We start from the raw sequence: 27,504 nt of genomic DNA, 5'->3' as shown, positions 1-27,504 counted from the left end.
ATATTGATATTTCTACTCTATCAAAGGCGTTTTTCCAGCAGCACTCACGCATGGGTTTCTTTTTGTTGTTGTTGTTGTTGACAAAATGGTAAATTAAAATGTGAATTTCAGATTTCAGTGTCCATTGTATATTATACATATTTATGCGTGTGGGTGTGTTGTGTGTGTGTGTAAAAAATAAAGCAGTTTTTTCCTTCCTTTCCTTGTTGTTTTAGTCATTTTTTTTTAACAATTGAATTAAATATTCTTGAGAGTATAATCTTAGAGATTGTTATGTATGGTATACATATGTTTATGTATGCATTTGATATTGAGTGTGTCGTCTGAAAGTGTTTATGTGTTAGTGTGTTTTGTATGCTTATGATACAAAAATTGAATGGAATTTGATTTCAATATCGATCTTAAGTTGATTTCAGATCGTTTAAAACGTAAAACTCTTTTGCCTCGTTTATGTGTGTGTCTTTGTGTGTGTGCATTTGTTTATCTTGGAATTTTTTTAAATTTTCTCTCTCTGTTTTCTTTCTGTTCTTTGTTTTTGTGTGTTTGTTTTGTCTGCATCTCTTTTTGTTTTTGTTTTGCTGCCAATGCCAATGCCTTTTTGCGCCTCTCCTTCTCCTTCGCCATCCGATCTTCAACCGATCAATCAGTGTGTCTTGAATATATACAATTGTGTGTGTGTGGGTGTGTGTGTATGGTGTGTTCGAATTCATACATCTAGCTAGAGAGAGACGCACAGAGTCAAAGCGAGAGTAGAGTATTGAGGGGGTATGGTGGCTATTTCCGGATTATTACTGGAGTGGGGCGCTGGGGTGTATGATTTAGATTCAATTGCGGTTTCGATTTCGGTTGTAGTGGTTGAAGCTGCCACCGCCTGCGTGCCTGTTGCCTCCTCCTCCGGCTGATCCGCCACTGCCTCTGCCTCTACCTCTGCCTCCACCTCCGCCAGTGCCACGCAGCATCTCATCAACACCACCAGCAGCAGCAGCAGCATCCTGGTAGTTGTTGCCTCCACCTCTACCTCCGTCAGCACCAGTTGTGTCAGTGGTTGTTGTTGTTGTTCCTGACCCCCGACTCGTTGCCATTCTATCCTGTTGTGTTTGAGCTGTTCCTGGCGTTGGCGTTGTAGTGGTTTCCGTTGCTCCTTCTGTTCGATCTCGGTCACCCCTGTATGTGACATACACGAGGCCCATGGCCTGCAATCGACCAGTTTGAGGATCCAAGTAGTTGAGGGTATTCACGTGATTCGAATCGGAACGCTGATAATATACATATGCGGTATCAGCTCCGGTTACAACTCCTTCTGGTGTGGCTGTTCCGGCTACTCCTGCTGTTGCTGTTGGTCCTCCTGCTGTTGCTCCTTCTGCTGATGTTGCTGCATACATGTACGTTGTGGGTGTTGCTGCTGCCACAGGCACTGTTCGTGTTGTTGCAGACCCATCATTATGGACCTGATGATAATAATAATATGTTGTGCCTCCCGATTCTCTTGATGTTGCGGTGTATGTTGGTGATCGTCTTGCTCCTGCGGGTGCCTGTGGTGCTGGTGTTGGTACTGGTGCTGGTGTGGCGGCTGCTGCAGGAGCTACTCCTGTAGCCTGTAAATATGTGGTTTCTGGTGGAGAGGCAACAACATATACACTTGTAGCTGGATACGCAACTCCTGATGCTGCTGCTGGACCGGCCGCTGGGGTGGCTAAAGTTGGATAAACAACTCCTGATGCTGCCGCTGCTACTGGTGTGCTTGCAGTTGGATAAACTACAGCTGCTGCTCCCGCTGGACCTGCTGCTGGTGTGGCTGCAGTTGGATATGTGACGACTGGTCCTGGTCCCGTTGTTTGATAGGCAGGCACAAAGTAAGCAGGAGCAAAGTACGTCGCCTGCGTGGGTATATGTATGTGGATCTGTTGTTGTTGTTGCTGATGGCTGTAGTTGCTCATTTGGTTGATGATCGTATGGGACTGCTGATGCTGCTGTTGCTGCTGCTGGTTGTGGGTTTGTTGACTGGCGAAGATGGTGGGCATGTGTGTTGTTGTTGTTGTTATTGGTGGCTGATGTATGGCCAGCAGATGATGTTGTTGTTGTTGTTGTTGCTGCTGTGGCTGGTATGATGGCTGATGAGTCTGTGTTGGCTGTGGCTGTGGATGTGGACGCGACTGCTGTTGCGTTTGCGGTTGAGGATTCGGATACGGATTCAGATTCAAATTCGGATGTGGATGCGGCGGATGCTGCTGCCATTGCACGGCTGCCGGCTGGAGTGGCTGCAATGTGGCAATGGCAGCATGACCACTTCACCTGTGAGATGCAGCTAATATTGGTGTAAAGAAATTAATTTGTTGTTTGTGTTTAAATAAATTTCTGTGCATGATTGTTATATGGATGCAGTTTTTGAGATCGTGTTGTTCTATTTGATCTACCTCTATGCGCCATATGCTGATAGCCGCCACCGCCGCCACCACCGACACCGATACCACCCGCTCCTCCAAAACCACCGCCGCCCCCACCTCCACCTCCACCACCGGCATGCATCTGCACACCCACTCCCATACCAACGCCCATGCCCCCCATCCCCATGCTGACGCCGCGGACTCCTCCATGCAGCTGCATATGGTGCGCCGCCGGATGGTGGGCCATGTTATGGTGGTGGTTGTGGTGACCATGGCTGTGGTTGTGGTTATGCGGCTGGTGGGGATGGTGTTGTTGCTGATGGTGCTGGTGGTGATGCGGTGGATGATGGTGTTGCTGCAGCTGTTGCTGGTGCGGCTGTGGCATGTGTGGATGGTGCTGGTTGCTGTGGTTGTTGTTGTGGCTGTGATGGTGGTGGTGCGGCTGATGTCCAATGTGCAGTGGGCCAACCATTCCCCCACCGCCACCGCCGCCACCACCACCACCACCCATCGGCCCGCCAACCTGCGACATAAACTGAGCGGCCTTTGCCTTGCCATGCTCCTCCGCCAGGCGCACCCATATTGGCTGTGTGCAACCCAGTGGCACCGTATTATTAAGCGAGTTCAGTGCATCCTGTGCTTCCTCACGTTTGCTGAAGCTATCGACGGATTAAGCAACGAGAAAGAGAGAGAGAGAGATATAGTTAGAGACAGTTGGCTAAAGAATGTCAGAGTAAAACTCGCTTTAAAGCAGAATTAATTTCTATGAAAAAATATGCATCATTGTTAGAGTCCTTTCTGTATACGAATGTGCGTGGTGCGCTTTGTATTTAAAATATTTAAAACAAAATATGGCCAAAGCCAAAGCTGATCTTGTACTGAAACATTCTTACATTCCATTCTGATGTTCTGTTTGACCATTGAAAATTGCCTGAATGTTTTCTGACTATTCATTACGTTAGTTTATAACATTTTAGAGAATTAATGCGGCCAAAAATTCGCTGGTTTAAGGCTAAGCTCTCTTTGTAGCTTTTGCAATATTTCAACACCCAATCTTAATAGCAAACTGGCTGACTGAACACTGCACTCCACGCATCCCACCCTCACTTGCAATCTGGTACCACTTTGATGGTACTTTTGGGGACAACTTACCGTACAAAGGCAACGCCGCGCGGACGACCGGTGAGCTTGTCACGCAAAATGTTGCGCTGGACTATTTGGCCAAAGGGCGAGAAGGTTCTGGTGAGCATATCATCGTCGATATTGCGTGGTAGATTGATGACATACAGGTTGGTGTCCTTGATGGACTGGCCGCCGGGGCGGGCATACGAGACCTAAGAGAACAGATAGAAAGAGAGAGAGAGAGAAGTTAGTATGCGTATGCGCAGGCGGTGGATTGGGTGGTTTGGGTTGGGTTGGCTTTTGGGGGGATACTCACCTTCAATCGCTTGTTGCGCACATAAAACCCGTTCAGCTTATCGATGGCCACCTCGGTGTCTGCCTCAGTTCTGTAGTCGACGAAGCCGTAACCGAAGCTATAACCGGTCTGAGGGTGGTAGAAAACAGAAAGAAAAGGATGCACGGGTTGGAGTTGCAGCGTTATTTTCGTGTATGTATTGCACGGTGCGAGAAGGATAACAACAGTTATCAGGAGTGGTAGGAGGCAGGGGAGGCCTCTCTTGACGACAACGACCTGTGACGTGCATCCTGCCTATCCTGTTGCCCATTCTGTTGACTGGCTGTGGACTTACCTTGAAGTCGCGCATAATTTTGCAGGTGTTGATGCCCCCGAAGTTGGAAAAGAGGTCGTACAGCTCTCGGTCGGTCATGTCCTGTGGCAAGTAGTTGACTATCAGATTGGTCGAGCTGACGCGCTCCTCCTGTTCCTGCGGCGGTGCGGCGGCATTTTTGCCACCCTGTTGCTGCTGCTTTTTATCGGCAGTGCCTGCTGCCTCCCCGTTGCCATGGTTACTTTGCTCGTCCCCGGACGATTCCTGGGGCTGCTGCTTGTCCGTCTTCTGCTCCTGCTGGGGCTCGTTGCCAGGGCTGCTGTCATCGTTGGAATTCTCATCCTGGCGACCCTCCTGCTGGGTCTCGCGCTCCCCAGCATCGGCTGGCTCCTGCAAAATCAAGAAATGAAGCGTTATATTTAGAGACAAACAAATCGCGGGATTACGGGGGACTCTTGGTTGGCTCTTGGACTTACCTCCATGTCCGAAGACAACTCCTCGTTCTCGTTATCATTCTCATTCGCGTACTGGCGGGTCTGCTCCTGCATCTTGTTCGACTGCGACATGGCTGGCACTGTTCCTGATCCTCTGCTCTGCCTGGGTTCCAAAAAAAAAAACGACGCTTGCTTCTCGCTACTACTATTCGCCTCTCCACCGACAAAAATGTTTGTGCGTTTTTATGTACGTCGCAGTGCGCGCCAGAAGCTGCAATGGAAGAGAAGCACAGAAAAAGATATGTGTATTTGGGTTTCTGCAGCCTAATTCAATTAAGAGATGATGTGTGAAGCCGTCGTTGCACGAGTCCGCGTCCACTTCTGTCTCCGGCAAGGATTCAAATTCAATTGCAGTGACCTGGCCCTGGCCCGACGAACTGCACCTCGTTCGTGTTGCAACCCAAAATGTGTGTGTACACACGGGTGGCTTCGGTTTCGCAACGCCGTTCGGATGTCCGGATGGGCGACAGGTCAAGCCTTACGAAGCGCATCCAGGGACACGGGCGGGCCATTTGCTGCCGAATGCACGTCGGCAGCCCGCTCTTTTTTGTGTGCGGTGACACCGTATTGCACTCCTCCCCGGCACGAGCTGCTGCTGCTGCACTTGGGCCGGGCCGGGCCGGAGCCCGGCGCAGCCAGAACCCAGGCAAACAGCCACAGAAAAATCTACCCCCACCCCTACAAAAAAAAACCATTCCATGCACACTCACACTTACACACAAATAAGCGGCGCAGCAACAAGAAAAGTGCAAAGAACAAATTCTGTACGAATAAGTCAGGAATCTACAAGAAGCCCAACGCTGGCCGCAGGTCATTCGCAATAATACAATTCCAAAACAATTTACGACTCACCTTCTTTTCAACAATTACACCAAACACACGACGCTACACCAAAAAACACCAACTTTTTTTTTTTTTCCTTAGCTTTGGCGGCGCCTCTAGCAGTGTGACCGCAGAACCATCAATAAAATATACCGACAGACCCTCGGAAATATATCGAAGTATATCCTTTCATTGTTTAAATATACTGTAAATATACCGTAAATCCAAAATCATTTTTCTCGACTTTGATCTTCCGTTAAATATTACCAGCTCGTTTAATTTTATTAGAATCTAGTCCATTCAATTCTAAACAATATTGCTTAATTTTTATAAATTATCTTTCTTGGATAGATTGCAAAACAAGGTTATTTATTTTGTTGTATGACATTTTGGCTTTCTGGTTTGAGGCTTGGATATTTTCCCAGCCCTACCAGCTACTTCAGTTTGTGTCGGGGCTGTCGATATTTTGTTGTGGAGGGCATCAGGGTGACCGTTTACGGAATATTTTATACTTTTCGGTATATTTTGACGTCGAAATTGAGTCGACGGGATAGGTATGGATGTAGGTAGGATGTTGCATTGGAAAGGTGCTCTTATATATAATTTTATAGAATTAAAAAAAATGTTTTTTACATTCTGTCTATAGCTCACCATCATATGTATGTATCTTACATTCTGGCAAAAGCTTACCTACCATCACGTACCTATGTATCGTTTTTGGATTGTCCATTTGACATTTGGGTCGCCACCTGGCGTATTTTTGTAGCAAATGAGGTTGTATCTACATATGTTATTCGGCAGGTGTCTCTCTATTTCTAACTACACCGCTGTGTAGAATTCTATTTTGAAACTTCCTTTTTCGTTTAAAAGCTGATTTTAAGCATTTCCTATGCAGTCCCTTATTGATTTCACTAATATTCTAGGTAAACGTTTTATTTAACAAGAGACAATAGAGATACAAGTAAAAAAAATCCTTAGACACGATTGGGGGGTTGGGGGGAATAACCCTTCCTTACAACTTATTTGGCAAATGAGGGCGCTGGAATGGATCGGATCGGATCGGATCTGCCTACTCGTGCCCATAATGCTCATGATGCTCGTAGTGCTCCGAGTGGTGGACGGGCTCCTCGAAGTGTCCATGCTCGTGCAGATGCGACTCGCTGTGATTCTCCAGCACAAGGCCATGGTTGTGGTTGTGCTCGGTCTTGGGGTGCAGAATCTTCAGCTTCTGCTTGGTGCCGCCGATCTCGATGGGCTTCTTCACCAGATGCTGATCCTCCTTCTTAATGTACACGGGAACGGCATGGTAGTGATGGAACTTGACGCTCTGATGGGACGTGGCATGCTTGTGCTCCACCTCGTGATGCAGCTCCGTCTCCTCGTGCTCCGGCTCATAGCTGGCGTGCTCCTGATGCTCGTATTGCTGTTCATGGGGCTGGTGCTCCTGGTGCTCATAGTCGTGGATCTTCAAGGCGTTCACGCTCACAGCCAGCAGGGCCAGTGCCAGTGCCAGGCAGGGTAGCTAAAAGGTGGATAATAAGGGCACAGCATTAGATCTCACATGGATCCCATTCCCATTGATTTCACAGAACTTTCATTTTTCCCATAAAGAAAAACTTCTCTTGGTTTATTTTTCTACATTTTTTATGGATTATCCTGGGGGTTTGTTTTTGGTTTGCTTACAATGAATTTCAGCATTTTTCTCTTTGTTTTTCTTTTTTTTTGACCAGAGTCCAGAGACCAGAGAGTGGAGCACACAAAAAAGTACACGGAAAAGTCACTTAGAAAAAAAAAAATTCGATTCCAAATATTCCAAAGATCGTTTTTGGTTGCGCGATGCGAAGCGAAGTGAACTCCTGGACGCCGACAGGCTGAATGTGGCTCTAGCATTGGGACCAGATTCGATTTATACCCCCAGAGACCACAGTTACAGCCGAGAGAGATGTGGGAATGAAAGGTAAGGCGAGGCAGCAGCAGCAGCAGCAGCAGCAGAGCGAAATGTGAAATGTACGGCGGCTGCAACACGAGTAGCTGCAAACTGCAACAACAACAGCAACAAAGTTGCAACAACAACGATTAACGGCAACGAACTTCAAGTCAAAGTCGAGGCGGCAGAGCAAAAGACAGAAACAACATCTCATGGCGACTGGTGGTGCGGAGGCAAATATGAGAGGAGTTTGTTATACTACGTAAAATACCCAATCCATTGAGAGGATAGTTAGGGTATATCCAATATATATGTGTAGGAACATCGATTGGAAGTTCGAACTTGAAAATAATTTACCTACATTTACTCCATTCTGTATTGTTACAAACAAATATAGATAATGATAATGATCATAATGGTCATTAAGGTGGTCATCATTTAACGCATGAATCTAAAGATATTTATGTACCACGAGCCAGATACGTTACCAGTCCCCAGACCAAACCAAAAATGCTCAAAAATATCTGCATAGCATTTTTTATACTAATACGAATTATGTCAATTACGAGCCACATTTTAGGGATTTTGTTGTTGTAGTTATTTCAATGTGTGAAACAACTTTAATCAGAAATGATCATGCTTATGGCTGGTAAATAATAAACATAAACATGACTCTACAAACACCAAACAACTTAACATTAAATTAAATTTATTAGTTCTTCAATTTATAATTCGTTATCTTCTTTTAAGTGTTTTTTTAGCATGGTCGTCATGGTGCTACGTAACTCTCTGCCTTGGGTAAAATTGGTTCTTAAGACTATTTGCTTTCATGTGGCTGTGGCTGTGGCTGTGGCAGCGGACCAATACCGCCTGCAAGGAGAGGGGGTATCAATTGATGCAATACACTCCCGATGTATAGCCTTCGTTTTTCTTTCAGTAATTTATAGCCGCTGCCACAAAATTGTTTGTGAAAATTCGACAAAAACAAATACCAATGTACGTATGTATGTGGATGCGTATAGTATGCGTGTGGGATAGTGGTTCAATTAAAATAAATATTATATTACGTATACGGCATTTTGGCCGCCACTGGGGGCAAGGCAAGGCAATGCAGCCCCCCAAGGAGGCGAAAGAAACCCGTTGCCAATCAATAGCAATATCGGCTCCAACGGGTTAACCACCCATGGCCCACCCCATACACAAACCAGTCCGAGCAACGGGTGTACGTGTGTGTGTTTGTGTGTGTGTGTAAGTGCAAGTGCAAGTACCATTAACGGCATTTTTCAAAAGGTGCCAAAAACAGATATAAAGAGAAAGAGAGATAGAGAGAGAAGCAAACAATCATAGAAACAAACGGCAAATGAGTGAGTGTCATCGGAAGAGGAGAGTGTGGGGAATTCCATGGCCAAAAGGATGCAAAAATGCATCCAGCCAGCAAGAGAGGGAAGAGAATGACACACAAATAACAAAAAACCGGGAAGCAAAGGGAGCTAAGAATAACGATACAGGGCTGCATTGCTAAAAGATCGATTAAAGATCGATCTGGTAATCGACATGCAAATTGAGCTTCCGCGTTCATCAGTCAGAGCTATGGAAACCAATCAATCCCACCAGATGGAGTGATAAATGATGGAATTCGCTTGCCATTCGGTGCCTCTAATTATGGTGAAGGGCCTCCGCTCTCTTATGCTCCATTATGCAAGTGCATTCCACTGTTTTGACTGAAGTACGCAGCAGCAGGCGTGGTGTGCACTGACGAAACAGGTGAAAGGTTAATGAGCTCTCCCCACTCTCTATACATCTCTTTGGCAGACATTTCCCCACAAGCGACTCAAATCGAACGAGAAATAAGTATTCAATCCAATTAAAATGCAGCAACTGTTAGATAATGCACCGCGTGCATGTTAGCAACTTAGGAAGTTTGAAGTAGCCCAAAATTGATATTCGAGACGAAACGAATTTGAAGAGGCGGCGGGGACTGGGGCGTCCTGTATGCGAATAGAGACGCAGCCGCAGCAGAGCCTCTGCCTTTTTGGAGTGCAGTCTGGGCGATTTATTGTAGGTTAGTATGCTTGCAGCAGGCAAATGCGGCTTGCTGGCTGAGTGTACCATGTGCATTGCGGGCACACACATAATCCAGTGGGAAAAGTAAAAGTAAACTGCTTTCTCATCCAACACAATTTGCATAACATGCCAGTTTGGGCCAGTTTGGGCCAGTTTGCTTGTCTAACACTGCCTGTCGCTTTGTCTTGGCAACATTTTTAATTAATTATTTATCAATTTGGTGATAAATCGCTTTATATAACAGCCCGCAATTGGCAGGAAGCGCAGTCGCTCGCTCAAGTAGCACAAAGGCAAGTAGTGACAGTTTAAATTTGAGTTCAAAAGCGCGGGTTCTTCTAGCTCTTATCGATTCTGAAACTATCGATAGTGGGCGCGCGGGATTGCTGAATGCCGTTTAACTGTAAACTAGCGATGTGGAAAAATATTTTCAATTCTTGTTGATTTGAAGCCCCTAAAAATGAATCTGGGCGATCCCATGTTGAGGGCCGTGCGCGTGCTCGGTGAGGGCACCTTCGGCCGCGTCTTCCTGTGCCTGCAGCACGAGGGCAGTCGCCAGCAGCGCCAGGTTTGCGTCAAGCGCATCATCGTGCGTAATCCCAAGACGGAGCTGAGTCTGATAAAGGAAGAGGTACGATTGTCTCTGTCTACGAAGCATGTGGAGTAAGGTTACATTGCTCCCACCCACCAGATCTACATCATCTCGCAGCTGCGTCACCCCAACATTGTTGAGTTCATTCGCTCCTTCAACCACGCCGGCACTGTCAACATTGTGATGGAATACGCACCCAATGGCACCCTGCGGGACGTCATTCATCATACTGCCAGCCTGCCGCAGGATCGCCTGCTGCGCTACTTCGGCGACATGGTGATTGGTCTGGAGTACCTGCACATACGCAATGTGATCCACCGTGACATCAAGCCGGAGAACATGCTCCTCGATGCTGGCGATCGCGTTAAGATCGCCGACTTTGGCATCTCCAATGTCCATGCGCCCAGCAAGCAGCATCTGGCAGGTGTGGGCACACCCTTGTACATGGCCCCGGAGGTTATGTCAGGGATTGGAAAGGTTGACTACAAGTCGGACATCTGGTCGTTGGGCCTGGTCCTCTACGAGCTGTGCGTGGGCCGCAGCCCCTTCCTGGCGCTCATCGATCCCGGAGCCACGCCCCAGCAGGTGCACACCGTTGTGGTGAGCCTGACGCGGCCCAAACTAGACTGCCAGCTCATACGACGCCTCCACAACTCCACCTGGTCCCGCATCTGCGAACTGATGGTCGTCTACGAGCAGGAGCGCCGCATCTGTGTGCCCGAAATCTTCCGGCTGGATCCCTCCATCACTGCCTTCCTCTACAAGCAATACTTTAACTACAACTACAAGTAATTCATGTTCCTCGTCTGTATCCGTATTTATGTTTAGCATTTACTTTTCTAACTTAATAATTTACATTAAGAAAATAAACATTAATCCACATCGCCTAGAGCTTCGGCTGCTGCTGCTGAAGTTTCCGCTTGAGGCTCTTTACCAGAGCCGACTGTTCCAGCTGCTGCTTGCTGCGCTTGGGAGCCTGTGACTCGTCGGCGGACTGGCGTTCATCTGCTCCAGCGCCGTCCATCTGCCGCTCGCGCCGCTTCAACTTTTCGCCAATGATCTGCTGCATTCCCTTGGTGGCCTTGTAGTGGGAGTGCGTGGGATCGATGTTGTACTCGTGCGACTTGTAGACGGCCTTGAAGCGCGTATCGTTGAGGTCCACGGTGAAATCGTCATCGAGTTTGGCCGTCTCCTGGGGATGGTGCTTGGCCTTTTTCAGCTGCTTGCGCCGCTTGCGCTTGGAGCTGCCCGAATCCAGCTCCTCCTGCTTGAGGATATTTTTCAGGCTGAAGTGCTGCTTCTCCTCCAGGCCATCGCCGTCGTCTAGCAGCAGGGCCAGCTCCTGCTGCTGCTGCTCCACCCCAGCGTCCTCGACCTGATCCTGCTTCTTGTTTTTCTTTTTGCCCTGCTTCTTGGTCTTCGGTGGCTCGTAGTCGCCATTGGCGAACTCCTCCGCGAAGTAGGCATCGTTCATATCGATGCCATCGGGCACTGAGGAGTCGTCGCTGTCCTCGGGATCACCGCCACGTGCCTCGATCTGTTTCTTCCGCCTCATCTCCTTGCGCAGCTTGTTCTTCTCGCTGCGCTTCTGGATCACTTTCTCGATGGGCGTCAGCTCGGATGGCTGGCCCGCGCTGCCTGTGCCCGTCTTCTGTGGCTCCTCCTTTGCCTCAACAGCCGGCTCAATGTTCCAGGACATTTCCATCTCGTATTTGTGCTCCTTTTCCTGCTTTTCTTTCTGCAGAATCTCGGCCAGGAGGTTTTTGTAGCTAGCAATGCGCTCCTGCTTCGAAAGCTTCTTGGGCGGCTGAGGCTGCTTCTGCTCTGGCTGCTGCTCTTTCTTCTCCTCCGATCGGGGCTGCTCCTCTTCCCCATTCTCTGCGTCCTCGTCTTCGTCGCTGCTGTAGGCCACAATCTGGCGAAGCTCCTTGTCGGTGAGCTTGTCCACCTGGCCGCTGGACAGTTTGTCACCCAGTTCGCGTCTGTCCAGCGCAGTCTCGTCCCACGTAAGGTCCACCTTGGCCTGCTGCAGGGCCGTCGTGGTGAACTGCCGGGGCTTGTAGTTGCTGGCATCCGGCAGCTCGGAGCACTCGTCTTTTGGCGTATCCTCCTCGAAGGAGGTATCGTCGGGTATGAATCGGAGATCGACGCGCGTGGCTGAGCTCTCGTACTCGATGCCATCACACTCCTTGTACACCTTGTCAGCGGTGGCCACCGAATCGCACTCGGCCACAGCGTAGTAGTAGCGGAGACGGTTGAGCTGATACTGGCGCAGCTTCTCCATGTGATAGTCGTCACCCTCCTCGGCGTCACTGTCCTGTTCCTTGACCAACTCCTCGTCAGAGTCGCCATCCTCCTCCTCGTCCCGCTTCACCAACTCGGCGGGGCCATGAATCTCTTCTTCGGCCAGGCGTGCCTTGCCGTACTCTGAGGGGTAAATTTTTACGCTGATAATGCTCCCACCGACCGGTAGGAAGGAGCTCAGCAGCACCATTAGATCCTCAGCGCGTATGCGGTCCCAGTCCATGTTGCAGATGGCCAGGCGGCGGGTGGACTCCTCAGTGGTCTCGGCATCGTTGTCCAGCTCGCCCCACACATGATCGATCTGCAGCTCTGGACCCTCCGCACCTTCGTCATCGTCTGTGTCGTCGTCCGACGAGGAGTCCGTCATTAGGCGGCCTTCGCCGCGTGCATAATCAACATTTGGGTTGATCAGACGCTCGCGCAAGTTCTCTGGCACCTCGGAGCCGTCGCTGTCCAGGGCATCGTTCTCAAGCCCAGCCTCTTCACCGTCCACGCGCGCAATGGCCAGTTCTTCTGCTCGGCGCTCTTTCTGCTCCTCCTCTTGGACATCGACTTCTTTCGTAGCCTTCGCCTCAGTTTCCTTTTCATCCTCATCGCTGTCGTTCTCATCCAGTTCGTAGAACTTGCGCAAATCTTCGGCATTGCTTGTGTTGACCGGCCGTCCGTACTTGTCCACTGTGTACTTCACCTTGAACTTGTCATCCGTGAACATGCCCTGGAAGCGCTTGTCGATCTTCACCTTTCGCTGCACCTTGGGCACACCCTTGAAGCGGGGATCGGCCAACAAATGCTGAAAGCGTGCATCGCCCCAAATCCCAGTCTGTGCATCTCCCTGTGCCGGTGTGTCGATCTTGGCGGCATATGCTGATGTAGTGGGTCCTTCCTGGTCAGCCTTCTTTGGTCCCTTGGCTGACTTTTCCTTCTTTTTGACCATTTTCCGCACTGAGTTAAGAACAAACCTGGGAAAGAAATGTCAACACGTGCAGGCACCGCAGAGACCGCAGGGTGGAGTTGCCACCCAGTCAGAGCTCAAACAGATGTTCAAATAAAAGAAGAGTTTCCATCGATATTCGTCAGCTGAAACTACCAAGGAGAACGGGAATACGGAAATCAATATGTGCAGAATAAAATCCAACGGGTTTATGAATATATATATGCACATTTGTTGACCCAATTTGGATTCATTTAAATTGGCGCGCCGGAAATAATCTGGTAGCACCACGATAATCGGGTCGTCAATTAAACGGTGTGGCAGCACACGCGCGGATAGCTATCGATGACGACTTTATAGTTTACATATGAGAGTGTTTTTATTTAACTTTTTGCGCATTTACCACCGACAACAGTTGCATTGCATTCGTTTCCACCTGCCTCCAATGATGAGGTCCGCTGTTGCGCGTGCCAGCTGCTAGTGAGCGAAAAGGGGGCCAAACCACAGATTTGGAGAGCCGTTCTAGCCACAAAAATCACATGCCCAAAACTTTCATTCGCTTGCCTGCGTGGATGTGTTTTGGTATCCATCATCATCAGTGCAACGTCGCACCCAGAACCAGAGCCAGCCAAGAAGTCAATAAATAGCAATCAGTTAATTGCCGCGATTAGGCCAGAATAGTCGATAGATAGCCTCATCGCAGAGGCCAGGAATAAGTCGGCTGCAACAACAACAGCAACAACTAGCGCCCAAAACTCGCAACTCTCTCTCCCACACACACCTACATATTAACACACACGAAGACGGGAGCGAAGTATGAGTAATACGGCGGAAAGTAACGGGAGCCGGCGCACTGTCGACTGGCAGCGCTTCGGTCTTGGCGGCGATGATGACGGTGAGGTGTCCGTGGCCGGCTTTCGCCAGCGGACCAACAACAACACGGGCGGATTCGTTGACCTGGGCAACGAGTACACATACGCGGCCGGTGGACACCATGCCTCCGGAGCCAACGAGATATTCGCCGGGGAGCAAGGCGACAAGCCCTGGTGAGTAATCCATAGGCCCGATTCCTGGCGCCGCCCCCGGACTACAGCACAAACCTTTTCTTTGATCCAACACTCAACAGGTGGCGTTCGAACTTCTTCATCTCGCAACCGGTGCTGTTCGGCACCTGGGATGGGGTCTTCACCTCCTGCCTGATCAACGTATTTGGTGTGATCGTGTTCCTGCGCTCGGGCTGGATCGTGGCACAGGCGGGCATTATCAATGCAGTGGCCATCATCGTCTGCACCGTCCTCATTGCCCTGGTGAGCGTCCTCTCGGCCATCGGCATCTGCGAACGCTGCCGTGTGGAGAGCGGAGGCGTTTACTTTTTGATTGCGCACACCCTGGGCTCCCGGTTCGGTGGCGCCCTCGGTCTGCTCTACTGCTTTGGACAGGCTGTGGGCTGTGCCCTGAATGTTATGGGATTCGGCGAGTCGATGGCCGGGCTGGTCGGACTGGAGGACAACAAGTGGGCCATTCGTGGCTTTGCCACCGCTGCTGTTCTGCTCCTGGGCTGCATCAATGTGGCCGGCGTTAAGTGGGTCATCAAGCTGCAGTTCATTCTGCTCATGATCCTGCTCATCTCGGCGCTGGACTTTATGGTGGGCAGCTTTGTGGGTGTAGATCCAGGTGAGATCATTTCGTTCAGCGTCTGACCCTTACTCATCATATGATTTCCATCACAGATAAAGGCTTTGATGGCTGGATGAGCGGCAACTTTGCAGAAAATCTCTGGCCAAGATACGAGGATGGGTATTCGTGGTTCCGCGTCTTTGGTGTCTTCTTTCCCACTGTGACCGGCGTCCTGTCGGGCATCAACATGAGCGGTGACCTGCGTGCTCCCTCCACAGACATACCCAACGGAACGCTCGCTGCCTTTGGCACTTCGTAAGGTTTCCCCGAATAGGGTGCGAATGGTCCCAGATCGTGACTTTTCTCTCTCATTGGCAGAACCTTTTTGTACTTGGTGTTTGTGCTGTTCCTGGGCGCCACGTGCCAACGTGCCATACTCTACGAAGATTTCATGATCTCCGTCAAGGTTTCGGCCGTGCATTTCCTGCTGCTGGCCGGCATCTACGTATCCAGCATGTCCTCCTGCCTGGGCGCCATGTATGGCACACCGCGCGTTCTCCAGAGCATTGCCAAGGAGAGCGTCATTCCTGGCATCGATGTACTGGGCAAGGGTGTAAGTAGCCTTAACGTCTCCTTAGAAATGTGTAATCACAAATGTATCTTCCCTTGCAGCGCGGACCTAACAAAGTCCCTCTGTATGCCATGGCTATTGTGGCAATGGTGACGGTAACCTTCATTATGGTCGGTGACATTAACTTCCTGGCCCCCATTGTGACCATGCCCTTCCTGCTGACCTACGCCTGCATCAACTACGCCTATTTTGCCTTGGCCCAGACCTTTGACATACAGGAGCAGCGCGAGGAGCGGTTCCGCATCCAGGCCTCGAGCCCCAGCTACGAGACACGTCGCTACGGCAGCGTGTCTGATGGTGGCAATGACCTGGATCTGCTCTTCCCCGATCGAGTGCGTCACAAGAATTTGCAGAGTCCCCAGAACTCGCCCATGCACCAGGCAGCGCCAATGGAGTTCGACCTGGAGGGGCCTAGCACCTCCACGCCAGCGCCGGCTTCGAGCCAAGCGGAGGCAGCCCGGGCTTCAGCAGCGACAACAGTCACAGAAACGGGCACAGAAGATGCCACTGCCCTGTCAGTGGAGCAGTCGGCCACGCAGGGCGGTAGCGAGGATGAGAACGAACCGATTGCACCCATCCGTCCGCCCATACATTCCAAGACGAAAAACTGGTACTCTGGCTACTGCAATCGCTGGTTCTCCCTGGGAGGGGTAAGCTATTGATTCTACCGGATTGGCATATGTTCTATATATGTGCATCGTTTGGCTTTCTTCTAGGCCTTTGTCAAGTTGCTGGTGATGTTGTTGGTCAACTGGTACTACGCTCTGACCTGCTTCTTGGTGGTCTTTGTCGTTTGGTTCTATGTGGGCACAGCCAATCCAGCCGTCAAGCCGGGCCTGACAGCCGAGTTCAACTTTTTCGCCTGGGTCAAGAGCGTCATATTCAGATGCTTCGGGTAAGTAGGGCACACAGTTCGAAGTGCAGCCATCTAACCATAGCCATCTCTCTCTTGCTTACGTGCAGCAAGCGCATGCATGAGTATGAGCAGATTGTGGTGACGCCCTCATGCCCGGGCGTAGATCTTTCGCCGACGCAGCTGAACGAACAGAACGAGGACTTTCGGCCACGGCCCAACTACCATCACTCGTCAGTCATCGAGGGTCGCCTGATCGATGACATCTAGACAATGGCAGTGGGAGTGGGAGCGGCGGTGGCAGACGTGGCTGTGCAGCTGTGGCAAGCAATATTTGAGTGCATTTCTGCAAGGCTAGAGCTAGAGCTAAACTAAAACTGAATCTAAAAACGAAACTAAGCTAAACTCAACTGAAACAAAACAAAACAAAGAGAACTCAACTAAACTATATACTTACATGACTATACGATATGTATGTTTGTATTTTAGTGTATGGATGTGTATGTGTTCGTGTGTTTTAAGCTAGGAGCTAAGGATACAATTATGTTTAGTCCAGGCACAGGCATTTACGATCGAATTCCCCCTTTTTCCTACCAGCACAAGCAGCACACTGGCACCCGCACACTCATACCACAACAGGCACGCACAGCGCACAGACGGACATGAAAGACAGACAGACAGACGTAGCAGCTCAGAGCAGTCCTTTTCTTTTATATTAATACTAATTGAATTAACTTAAGTTTTTGGCACGCTTGCAGTGTGTTCCTTGTTCGCGTAGTTATTTCTAGATAGAAAGAGAGAGAAAAAAAACAAAAGCAAAAAGCGTGTAAAATTGTTGCTAAATGGATATGTTTCCGCACACCGACAGCATTTTGAAGGAGACATATGTGATACTGAGATAATAAGTAAAACCAAAAAAGAAAACAAACAAAAGAAAAAATTAAATTTTCAGGATCTGACGACTTTGCATTTGAAAGCAAGAAGCGAAGTGAAGAGAGGCACAACCAACACACACACACACACACAGCACACAATGTCCCTTTCAAACAAAATTCAATGAAACATTCAAAACAAACACCAACTATTTATTTATAGAACATAAACACCCTATGGCTCACAACTGTATTCCCGTAACCCAATGAACAATAACAATGTAAACGTAAATCTAAGATCCCAGATCAGTTATAATTTAAGCCGCACATATATGCAATGAACTCACACTTAAAGGTAATCAGATCCCCCTGCAGATATCAGAAATAACCGAATAATCAGAAAGTTCTATATACTCACACCGTATTTATGTATATACCATGCAAAACACACATACTACAATATATATGTATACGCCACACATGTTGTTTAAATGTAACATAACAAGCCCAAAGTAAATAGGGAATGTAAAGTGCGAGTCGACCCTTTATACACATTTGGAAAATATACCCTCTGGGTGTCTCGTTTTTGTACGTGAATATACACATATATATATATATATAGCATAATTAAATCTAGTTGTACGAAATAAAGACGAACAACCCAGTGGAGAGCAGATCCCTCAATGTAATACCGATAATAACTCAATAAATGTGTATTTGAAAAATTCAGGCGAGAAATTTAAATGTTCCCGCCAGCACACAAACAATCGAAGTTGTCGATAACTTGGCAATTTTTCATTTTCCGCTGCAAAAATGTTATAAACGTTTTCTTGAATGAAAGAGTAGGTAAAATATGCCATAGACTAGTGAAAACTAAATAACATTTATTATTTATTGTGAATTATCGTAGAATTTCATTTAATAAATTCATCACTTGGGCCACCAGGGATGAACACTCTGCCCTCGGCTTCGATAAGTGCCTGTGCATTGAAAACTACTGTTTTAAAACGAACACCACCTTGTAAACTCAAGCTCAATTAATGTGTTTTCAACATAGATATTATCATTGATCAGAAACATTTAGCATTGAGATCAGAACTTGGTAACACTGCAGCCCTAGCACAGGCCGCCAAACAGCTGGATGTTCACCCTAACCCCACCAAAATCAAGTGCAACCTAATATTCAGGGGACTATTTGTTAAAGTTGAACGCCGGAATTGCAGGACGCATGAATCAGTGCTAGGATCTCCACCCGTCAGCCACACATACCCGCCATGAACAATCTGATGCGCCGAGCCCAGAACGTGCAGCTCTGGCGAAAATATTGCGTAAAACAATACACCACAGAAGCCGCATCTGCTTCCCTGTCTAGAGGTAAGGGCGACCAGCTAGCAGCTTCCATCCATCGTACTTATCCTCTTCTCTTTGCTCGCTAGGCAAGCCCAACTATGACGAGTTCATTGGCGGACGTCAGGTCCAAGCGCAGCGCAGCATCGTCGTCCAGGTCAGCTCCGAGAAGTCCTACTCGGAATTGTATAACTACTGCAGTCGCTTCGGCTCCATTGTGGGGGCGCATCACTACTGCGTGCGACACGACGACGATCTGCACTACATTCTGCTGGAGTACTCCACAGTCAATGAGGCAGCGGCTGCCATTGACTCGGGTGCCGCCAATGGTGATCTGAGCGGTGTGCCCGTACGCTCGCCCTTCCTCTGGTTCAAGGCGGCACCCGGGAGGCGTGGGCCCAAACTGGCCGCCAACACCAACAATAACAACAACAGCCAGCTGCCGCTCAGCGACCTGCTATCAGTGGACGGCACCAGGCAGCTGGACCAGGCCTCTTTGCTTAGTCAGCTGCGCTGTGCGGCGAGCATTGAGCAACAGGTGCAACTGCTGCATGAGCACACGCAGCTAAACGATCTCGGCGTACGCATGCGCTTCCTGGCCGCTCTGCAGGTGCAGCAGGCCATCTCTGGGATGTTCCCCGCCGCACAGGCGCACCCGTTTGGCTCCTCGGTAAACGGCTTCGGCAGAATGGGCTGCGATCTGGACCTTATCCTACGCTTCGATGGCGAGACTGGCGTGCGAAAAGAGTCGGATGGCGAACCGCCTTCGCGGCTCATCTACCACACCAAGGAGAACCTGAGCAACGGACGATCGCAGACGCAGCGGCACATGGAATGTTTTGGCGACATGCTGCACCTCTTTCTGCCCGGCGTCTGTCATGTGCGGCGCATTCTGCAGGCCCGCGTGCCCATCATCAAGTACCATCACGAGCATCTAAACCTGGAGGTGGACCTCTCCATGAGCAACCTGTGAGTATTAACGTTCAGTGTGGGGTTGGGGTTGCGTCGCCGAGTCGCATTTAAATCTTTATTTGTAAGCTTATTGTTCGGATTGGATGTGGGTGAGGGATTACTTAGGATCTAACTAGTGGGTCGTACTAACTATCCGCAGGGTCTCTTGTCGCTTCTGTACTGCTAACTTAAGTATGTGTGTGTGTGTTGTGTGTGTTATGTGTGTGTCTAGGCTCAGCGGCGGTAGTTGCTGGCCTGCTCCTCCTCCTTCTTGACGGCCTGGGCGAGAACGAAGCTCATTGTGCCACAGATGACATTGAGCATGGCCAGGGTCATGGCCATGGCCACAATCCAACTGGTCTTGCCCTCGAAGAACCAAGTCAGCTCATCCACGCAGCCATTGAAGAAGGCATTGCCGCTGACAGTGTCGCGACAGGAGCTGGGCAGCGGCTGGTGCAGGTCCAGATAGTCCCAGGGACCGCTGGCGCCGCAGCAGCCGATATTCTCCTGGATCATGGTCAGCACATAGTTGGAGTATGTGTATTCCGAGGTGGACACAAAGCGACGCAGCGACACATTCAGCAGCGGCTGCAGGCTGGAGTGGATCGTGCTGTACTGCATTGTGACGGCCGATCCAGCGACCAGGGCCACAAAGCCAAACAGCTGCGTGCCAATGAAGACGAACAGGGCCAGGGTGTTCTCCATGAGGGCGCTCAGGCAGCCCAGGAAGCTCACCGCCATCATGATGATGCTCACACCGATCAGCACATAGACACCGATGTAGAAGGACTGCGCGTCCAGGATGCGCAGCCAGTCATTGAAGCCCGGCTCGGCACGCAGCCAGACGGTCAGGGCGAACAATGCTGTGGCTATCATCCAGGCCACAATGTTGAAGCAAAAGAGCGTGTATTTGACGCAACCGATTTGCTTCTCCAGCTGCTCGTCAGAGGCTCCATACCCAATACCCATAATGCGGCAGGCTGTAAAGAAATGGAGCGAAAAGAAAGATATGTTAAGACATTGAACTGATCGTTTTGTGTGCCCCAGGAATCGAGTGATTCATCTAGACTTTCGCGCACGCTGCCTGGGCTTCCTTTTTCGTTTTTGATTCCCTCTTGAGTCACATACCAAAAGCTCTCGCCCCAGCCCTAGCCTGTGAATCCGCCCTAGCAGCACTCTTTTTGTGTATTAATCACGATGTTGGTTCTCGCTCTCTGTTGGCCGCCTTATCGGAATTGTGTTTAGCAAATAACGTTATCAGCTCACACACTAGATGATTAATGCCAGTTCCAATTGCAACACACTACCAAAAACCCAACAGAAACAGAACTTTCCCTTCAAGGTGGGAAATGTCCTCTTAGTGCACAGAATAGTTTTAGCTCCTGGGGAGCTCTCTCTCTCTCTCTCTTGAACATAACTTTCACACACAGATCCTTTTGGGTTCAAAAAACGCGTAGAACTCCACACTTCTAGCAGTAAATTATGGGCTTTCTTCTTATAGTAATTTTGTCACCTTGTTTTTGTTGATTTTCTTTGGATCACCAGCAAAAAAAAAATAAAAATAAAGTTGCGTGGCAGCAAAAATAGGAGAGCGCTCCGTTGGGTTCGTTCGTTGAAATCGTTTTGACCAGGCCTCAGCGTTACAGAGCCACAGCCAGAGATACGAGGGTGACACCATACCATGGCCTGGGAGAGGTCTTAGATAAGATATTGCCACAGGGCAGAACCGAGCCAAAGCTTTGGCCACAGCCTCGATAAGATTAGATAGCGACAGGTGGCGATTGCCAAATGCCGCTGCCACACAAGGCGCTCGCTCTGTGTCGCTCTCTCTCTCTCTCTGGGGCAGCAGCAGCCGTACCAGCAGGTGAATCAGTTCTCCCTCTCTCTTGGGCGGACTGGCATGCCGATGGCCATGATTCACAAAACAATTCGGGGTTTCGGCAGGGGACTGCAATCACATCCGGCGAGTGGTAGTGGGGGTGGGTCAGTTCTTCATTCATTCATTCAATGAACCGCGTAGTAGGCCACGCCCGTGACTGGAAACCCCTTTTGATTCATCCTCTCTCTCTCTCTTTTGTTTCAGCTCTGGCTTCTACATGTCCGAGCTGCTGTATATGTTCGGGCAGATCGATCAGAGAGTGCGTCCGCTCACCTTTAGCATTCGACGATGGGCGCAGGCGTGCGGACTGACGAATCCCTCGCCTGGGCGCTGGATCAGCAATTTCTCGTTGACCTGCCTGGTCATGTACTTTCTGCAGCAGCTGCGACAGCCCATACTGCCCACCATTGGGGCTCTGGTGAAGGCGGCTGAAGCGAAGGATGTGCGTGTCACCGAGGATGGGATCAACTGCACCTTCGGCCGGGACCTGGAGCGTGTGGGCTTCCAGAGCCGAAACACCAGCTCGTTGAGCGAGCTGCTGCTGCAGTTCTTCGAGTTCTATTCGCAGTTTGACTTCCACAATCGGGCCATCTCTCTGAACGAGGGCCGGCAGCTGGCCAAGCCGGATCACTCGGCCATGTACATTGTGAATCCGCTGGAGCAGCTCCTAAATGTCAGCAAGAACGTCAGCCTGGAGGAGTGCGAACGGCTGCGCATCGAGGTGCGGAATGCGGCCTGGATACTCGAATCGGAGGTGGAGAACTCAACGCTGCAGGAGAGCGAGCGCCAGGATGAATCCTGGGGCCTGCTCAATCTTTTCAAGCATCCCGAGAAGGCGGTCATTCGTCCCAACATGTTCTTCAAGCCGCGCATGGTCGAGGTCAGCGATCTCTTCGAGGAGAAGCAGCACCAACAGCAGCAACAGTCAACGACAGGTCTATCCTCAGATGGAGGTGCGACGGCGTCTCCCCCTGTGGCCTACAAAAACGTTTCGGTGCGGCAGCAAGTGCAGAGCATCAAGGCCGCAACGCGCACTGAATTAAAGCAGCTGCGGGAATCCTCCAGTGCGGCGGCAGCACCCAGTTCCAGTCCCAACAGCAAGAACAGGCGCAGCAGGTGATAGGATGATACCAAAGTCTACAACGGGGGCGTTGTGTAGACCCATGTACATACGTAAAGTTAGTCTGATCCCGTGACCCCTGACCTGGCAATTAACGTAAGCTTAAGCCGGCTAAACATAAAGCTAAAACTGAATGTTGTTCAATATTGTTAATCTTCCCATTAAGGTAGCCCATACCACACCCCAAACTCGTTCGTAAGCTCTAGGATCCACAAAACAAATGAAAATGTTGAGTATTTTAAACACTTTTTTTATGATAAATAAAAACCAAAATTATCAGAGGACTCTTCAATGGGTTCTCTAATGGAAAATAAAAGGGGGGACCTTAGATCTTGCGGCAGCAATCCATTGGAACTTAGTATGTACCCATTTTCTGTTATGGAAATTCAAATTTAAATCAAAGATCCCTTTCCAGCAAGTATTAGTTACAGACAAATGTTCGTTATTGCTGAAATTTTTATTTCATTCTTTCAATATTAGTTTTAATGGGTATTTGATTCACCTCATCTTCAGTTGTATGTGTAGGGGCTGGGGTCTTCCCTCTTCTCTTTCGACTAATCGATAACAAAACTTGAGGCGAGGGCCAATGGTCGTCTCTGGGATGGATGAACCGAACCTGACCGTATATGAGAGCCGAATATGAGTTAAGGCATCCACTTGGGTGGGGGTGGGGCCACTATTTTGAACTAGTAGTCTCCTCCTGGCTTGATCCATCGATCGATCCATCTTTAAACCTATTACACTCGCAATCGCATAGTCGTACAGGTATACGGATATATGTATATATATATATATATATGTATGTATATATCGCTACAATATGTTTTTTTGTCTGTTTCTGTCGCATGCCCTTATAGTTTTATTCCAATATTTCCATTTCGTTTTTATTTTTTTAGTTTTCTGATATACAATTGAGTAGTTCGCTAGAATTTCCTTCCCGATCTCCTTGGCTCCTGCGGATCTTTTATACAAAAAAATTTGATTCTAAGTGGTATAGCTTTTTGTCTCTGTGTGTGGCGTGTGGCATATGTATGTGTATATATTAATTCATTCTGTGTGGCATCTGAATCGTGGCTGGCGATGGTGCACGATGATGGATAGATAGATCTTCGTTCTCATATATACGATACGATACAATACGAAGCGCCGTATGTCTATTGCCTATTTAAAGGTAGTTTTAAACGTACATAAACTAATTTGCTCGCTTACGAACTTAAGGTATAGTTTAAGGTATTGTTTCTTTTATGCATGTAAATCACGTAATTCCATACAAAAATTGCCTTCCGTAAAAGTACTTCAATCTGTTTATATATACATATATATATATGTATATATATATATATATGTGTGTATGTGTGTGTGTGTATGTGTGTCTAAGCCATACGTTTGCACAAAGAATCAAGGAAGGAAGGAGGAAATAGCCAATTTAAAATTCAAAGGGAAAAAGAGAGACGATACGAGACGAAACGAAGCAGATAGGAGGGCGCAAGAATGTGGGGGGGTGTACACAAAAAAAAAAGATATCGTTAGCCGCCGATGAGCAGGGACATTGGGATCACACTGCAGAACAGTGGTCTGGAAGTAATGCTGATGCTGTGGCTTCAGTTTGCTGCTGCTGCTGCTGGCGGTGTTGTCGTCGTCTTCGGCAAATGGCGTTGGCGGCTACTTTTAGACGACAATTTCAACGGCAGCCGCCGGCTCGACTCATCTGAACCAGAGTTTCAGGCGCAACGCATCCACACCGTTAAGATAGTAGCGAAACAGTCGCTTATCACGCACAAAGCCCAAATTCTCATACAAACGCAGCGCCGGCTCATTGCGCATCTCCGTCTCGAGCACCACCTCATCGGCATTGTCCGCCAGCATGGCCTGCAAACAAAAAAATAAGCTCAGTTTAGGGACATTCACTCTACTCTCCCCCTCTCTCATAGTTACCTCAATCGCCTTGGTTACCAGTGTGCTGCCGATCTTGAGCTTACGATACTCTTTGCGCACCGCCAGCATGGCTATGTAGCCGCGTCGCACGTTCATATGCATGTCCAGCTTGCATACGATGGCGCCCACGTACTGATCACCATGCGAGGCTAGGAAGCACAGTTTTGGCCAGTTGTAAATGAAATAGCGATACGTGTATATCGAATAAGGCTCGGAGAGCTCTGCCTGGATCAGACGCATAATGTCCTGAAATGAAACAAGTTGGGATTTAGTGGAAGAAGCAAAATGTCGGTTCAAGGTTCAATGTTCAAGGTGCGCACGGAACCATGCCCAAATGTTGAGTCTACCCACGTGCATTTGATGCTCGGCCTCGTATTCCTTGTAGACAATCTCCGTGGCTAATGTGGCAGGTTCAAGCTGGAGCTCAACTGTGGGCAAGGCGGCTGCATCTGCAACTGCAACTGCAACTGCAACGGCTGCTGGTACAGCCTCAACGGATGTCGATGCCATCATCTCAGTCCCCGCTGCCACCGCTGACGGCGTTGTCTTTGTGGTTGTTGCTGTTGTTGTTTGTGTATTGGCAGTGGTGTCGCTAGTGGCTATTGTGGATGTTATGGTGGTGGTCTGCTGCTGCTGATGGTGATGTTTCTTCTGCTTGCTGTTGTTCCTTTTCGCTTTATTATTGTTGCTGCTGTCCACGTTGTTGTTGTAATGGCTGTTGTTGCTATTGCTATTGCTATTGCTGCTGCTTCGGATGTGATTGTTATTGTTGTTATTGTGGCCATGAGCATGACCATTCAGTGCTGGCAGGGGCGTGGCATTGGCCGCCTCTACTTCCTCACCAGCGCCATGCCCATGGCCATTGCAGATGTGCAACTGCTGGAACTCATGCTCCAGGATCAACGCCGCAACCGCATCCGCATCCGACACTAGCTCTGGCGCATCCTCATGGCCGGCATGGCCATTGGCCACTGGCTGTATAATCGACTGCGACTGCGATTGCACTTGTAACTGCAACGGCGACTGCAGTTTTGGCTTTTCAACTAGTTTCTTCTTGTTTTTGCACTTCTTCTTGCCAGTAGCCACCGCTGGCGTCTGTTGCGTCCGCTGTTGCTGCTGAGCGTCCGCCATCCTGTTGGAAAAGACCGCCGAGAGTACTGGAGTGAATGAATGTGCCGCAGTAGGAATGGGACTTACTTGGGATCCCACTCTCAGGCCCAAGCCTAGTGTGGGCATATCATAATAGTATGTACTCACCCGCCCTGCTGCTCCTGCTCCTGCGATTCGGATTGCGACCAAGTCAACGCACTCTCACACTGGCCACAATCGTCGTCGTACTCGTTGCCGCCGCCGTCGCCCGAATTGCCTTTATTTTTGGTTATATTTTTCACAATTGCAGGTTTTTCATTCACACAAAACCAAACACACATACAACTGCAATGGTGTTCTAGTGCACACACACACGCGCACACACAAATGCAGAATTGTCGTAGCCTTTCTTCGACCGCACTCGCCTATGATCGAGGTGTGTGCTGATATTACTTTGATAATTTCGTTTCGTTAAGGCAATGTGTGTGTATATGGGTACTAATATTATATAAAAACCTACTTCACATCCCCAAAACTTCTGATTTTCCTTGGCACCTCTCTCGCTATGAATAAATCCACACTCACACACACATGCATAGCAACACATGCACGGGGGCATGAAGCAATTACAAAAGGAGGGCCCGTCGTCGGCTGCTTTCGTCGTGTCATTTCCCCTTAGAGTTTCCTATTTCTGCTTGTCGACGCGGAAGGTTGGGCCCCGAAACATTTTTTTTCGCATATATTAACCCTTCCCTATTTGATATATTATTTTTGTTGCAATTTATTTTATTATATATAATATATATATATATAAAAAAACAAAAGTAACGACTACTTTCAAGTAGTGAATTATTAAAAATCAAAATAGAAGAGGAAACTTCTACTCCTTTTCTTGCAATGGGCAATTTTAAACCGCATGCAATCAAAGGGCTAATCAGCACACTCCATCGTGTCTTACAGAGCAAGGCCCTTTCATTCGCACTTATTGACAGCATTGTGACGTTTCCCTTATTTTGACGACGGGCCCTCCCTATATAATTGCTTCATGCACGGGGGCGACCAGCTGTCTGACCTACGAAACACTCGATAGTTGTTTCGATGCATCGATATATGGAAAAAGTATCGATAGCTGGTCGGTCACACTGGCAGCACCACTGCTTTGCGTCCCGTTGCCCGTTCAAAAAACAATATTCAAATTGGTTTTTTCCCTCACGATTAGAATGCTCAAGCGGTGGAATCGAACCATATTCGAGCGGCGCTTAGCTTATCTGCACTTTAACCTTCGCCTACTTTCAGCTTGCCACCAGCAGCAGCAACTCATTTACATGCCAGACCGGCTCATAAATCAAGCCATCTAAATCAAATACAGGTCCAATCTTTGAATTTTAATTTGCTTGTCAGGAGAGAGAGCGAGTCCGGCTTGGGTTTCCTTCCTGTTTGCCTTGACGGTCAACAAACGCACACACAAAACACATTGCCGGGACTGAAGGTGCCTCCTTCTCTCTGCTGAAATGTCGGCTCAAGTTTTGTTTGTCTTTGACACAGGCCGGACTGACTGACTGCCGTCATCTCTCGGCTCTTGGCTGTTATGCAATCGAACTGGGAGGAGACGTCATTCCATTATGTGAAATTTGTCATTTTTACGAGTATACTTAAATTCTGCATAACGGTCGAGGAAAGAGCATAAAAACTTTGACGATGCCTGGCAGGAAGGATCTTGCACAATCTCCTGCAGTGGCCTGGCTGCCTGTCGCCTGAGGCCGCGTGTCTGCATACAATTTGCAGCTAATTTTCGTTGCTAATTAACAAGCCAAACAACATTGACGACCGATTGATTGGGGGGCTTTAACTCTTACCGCCAGTAAATGGCAGCCAGAGACATAGATTGCAGAGTGAGCTCCAGCCATCCATCCGGCCTCTTGAGCAACGAACTTGGCATTGCGCCGCCAGCCAGTTGAATTGTTA

General features: G+C 48.9%; 9 protein-coding genes across 10 annotated transcripts; 3 read left to right on the top strand and 6 right to left on the bottom strand.

Moving 5' to 3' along the window:
• Positions 1-573: 573 nt before the first annotated feature.
• LOC117588684 (mucin-5AC-like) lies at positions 574-2,049 on the bottom strand. The gene is made up of 2 exons (XM_034280132.1): positions 1,781-2,049; positions 574-1,726 (listed from the first exon to the last, which is right to left on the bottom strand). The coding sequence occupies exons 1-2, from the start codon at positions 2,019-2,021 to the stop codon at positions 825-827; spliced, it is 1,143 nt and encodes a 380-aa protein (XP_034136023.1). The 5' UTR covers positions 2,022-2,049; the 3' UTR covers positions 574-824.
• A 123-nt stretch (positions 2,050-2,172) lies between these two features.
• Positions 2,173-5,557, bottom strand: LOC117588679 (sex-lethal homolog). 2 transcript variants are annotated; one of them, XM_034280128.1, is made up of 7 exons: positions 5,461-5,557; positions 4,591-4,819; positions 4,136-4,504; positions 3,823-3,930; positions 3,537-3,718; positions 2,415-3,043; positions 2,173-2,305 (listed from the first exon to the last, which is right to left on the bottom strand). In XM_034280128.1, exons 2-7 carry the CDS (start codon positions 4,678-4,680, stop codon positions 2,289-2,291), a joined length of 1,395 nt encoding a protein of 464 aa, XP_034136019.1. In that variant the 5' UTR covers positions 4,681-4,819; positions 5,461-5,557; the 3' UTR covers positions 2,173-2,288. The 2 variants fall into 2 exon arrangements, with proteins under 2 accessions (XP_034136019.1, XP_034136018.1); XM_034280127.1 differs by lacking the exon at positions 2,173-2,305 and having other exon boundaries at positions 2,312-3,043.
• Positions 5,558-6,385: 828 nt separating this feature from the next.
• LOC117588688 (histidine-rich glycoprotein) lies at positions 6,386-7,138 on the bottom strand. The gene is made up of 2 exons (XM_034280138.1): positions 7,114-7,138; positions 6,386-6,952 (listed from the first exon to the last, which is right to left on the bottom strand). Exons 1-2 carry the CDS (start codon positions 7,126-7,128, stop codon positions 6,500-6,502), a joined length of 468 nt encoding a protein of 155 aa, XP_034136029.1. The 5' UTR covers positions 7,129-7,138; the 3' UTR covers positions 6,386-6,499.
• Positions 7,139-9,802: 2,664 nt separating this feature from the next.
• LOC117588685 (aurora kinase A) lies at positions 9,803-10,899 on the top strand. The gene is made up of 2 exons (XM_034280134.1): positions 9,803-10,049; positions 10,110-10,899. Exons 1-2 carry the CDS (start codon positions 9,879-9,881, stop codon positions 10,800-10,802), a joined length of 864 nt encoding a protein of 287 aa, XP_034136025.1. The 5' UTR covers positions 9,803-9,878; the 3' UTR covers positions 10,803-10,899.
• Positions 10,816-13,333, bottom strand: LOC117588672 (ESF1 homolog). The gene has a single exon (XM_034280115.1). It carries the CDS (start codon positions 13,246-13,248, stop codon positions 10,897-10,899), a length of 2,352 nt encoding a protein of 783 aa, XP_034136006.1. The 5' UTR covers positions 13,249-13,333; the 3' UTR covers positions 10,816-10,896.
• A 237-nt stretch (positions 13,334-13,570) lies between these two features.
• Positions 13,571-17,318, top strand: LOC117588673 (solute carrier family 12 member 8). The gene is made up of 7 exons (XM_034280116.1): positions 13,571-14,291; positions 14,372-14,919; positions 14,976-15,177; positions 15,241-15,475; positions 15,535-16,143; positions 16,210-16,388; positions 16,457-17,318. The coding sequence occupies exons 1-7, from the start codon at positions 14,062-14,064 to the stop codon at positions 16,614-16,616; spliced, it is 2,163 nt and encodes a 720-aa protein (XP_034136007.1). The 5' UTR covers positions 13,571-14,061; the 3' UTR covers positions 16,617-17,318.
• A 1,015-nt stretch (positions 17,319-18,333) lies between these two features.
• Positions 18,334-22,796, top strand: LOC117588676 (poly(A) RNA polymerase, mitochondrial). Its single transcript, XM_034280123.1, has 4 exons — positions 18,334-18,380; positions 18,440-18,592; positions 18,655-19,534; positions 21,600-22,796. Exons 2-4 carry the CDS (start codon positions 18,493-18,495, stop codon positions 22,513-22,515), a joined length of 1,896 nt encoding a protein of 631 aa, XP_034136014.1. The 5' UTR covers positions 18,334-18,380; positions 18,440-18,492; the 3' UTR covers positions 22,516-22,796.
• LOC117588686 (tetraspanin-2A) lies at positions 19,560-21,182 on the bottom strand. Its single transcript, XM_034280135.1, has 2 exons — positions 21,030-21,182; positions 19,560-20,496 (listed from the first exon to the last, which is right to left on the bottom strand). The coding sequence occupies exon 2, from the start codon at positions 20,483-20,485 to the stop codon at positions 19,751-19,753; it is 735 nt and encodes a 244-aa protein (XP_034136026.1). The 5' UTR covers positions 20,486-20,496; positions 21,030-21,182; the 3' UTR covers positions 19,560-19,750.
• A 587-nt stretch (positions 22,797-23,383) lies between the features above and the next one.
• LOC117588682 (N-alpha-acetyltransferase 30A) lies at positions 23,384-26,136 on the bottom strand. The gene is made up of 4 exons (XM_034280130.1): positions 25,708-26,136; positions 24,802-25,582; positions 24,451-24,696; positions 23,384-24,384 (listed from the first exon to the last, which is right to left on the bottom strand). The coding sequence occupies exons 1-4, from the start codon at positions 25,878-25,880 to the stop codon at positions 24,220-24,222; spliced, it is 1,365 nt and encodes a 454-aa protein (XP_034136021.1). The 5' UTR covers positions 25,881-26,136; the 3' UTR covers positions 23,384-24,219.
• Between the last annotated feature and the right edge of the window lie 1,368 nt (positions 26,137-27,504).

Source organism: Drosophila guanche, unplaced genomic scaffold, assembly GCF_900245975.1.
Source record: "Drosophila guanche unplaced genomic scaffold, DGUA_6, whole genome shotgun sequence".
Lineage (NCBI taxonomy): Eukaryota > Metazoa > Arthropoda > Insecta > Diptera > Drosophilidae > Drosophila > Drosophila guanche.
Note: the sequence above shows the minus strand (reverse complement) of the source record. Positions and strands in the feature narration are given on the sequence as shown.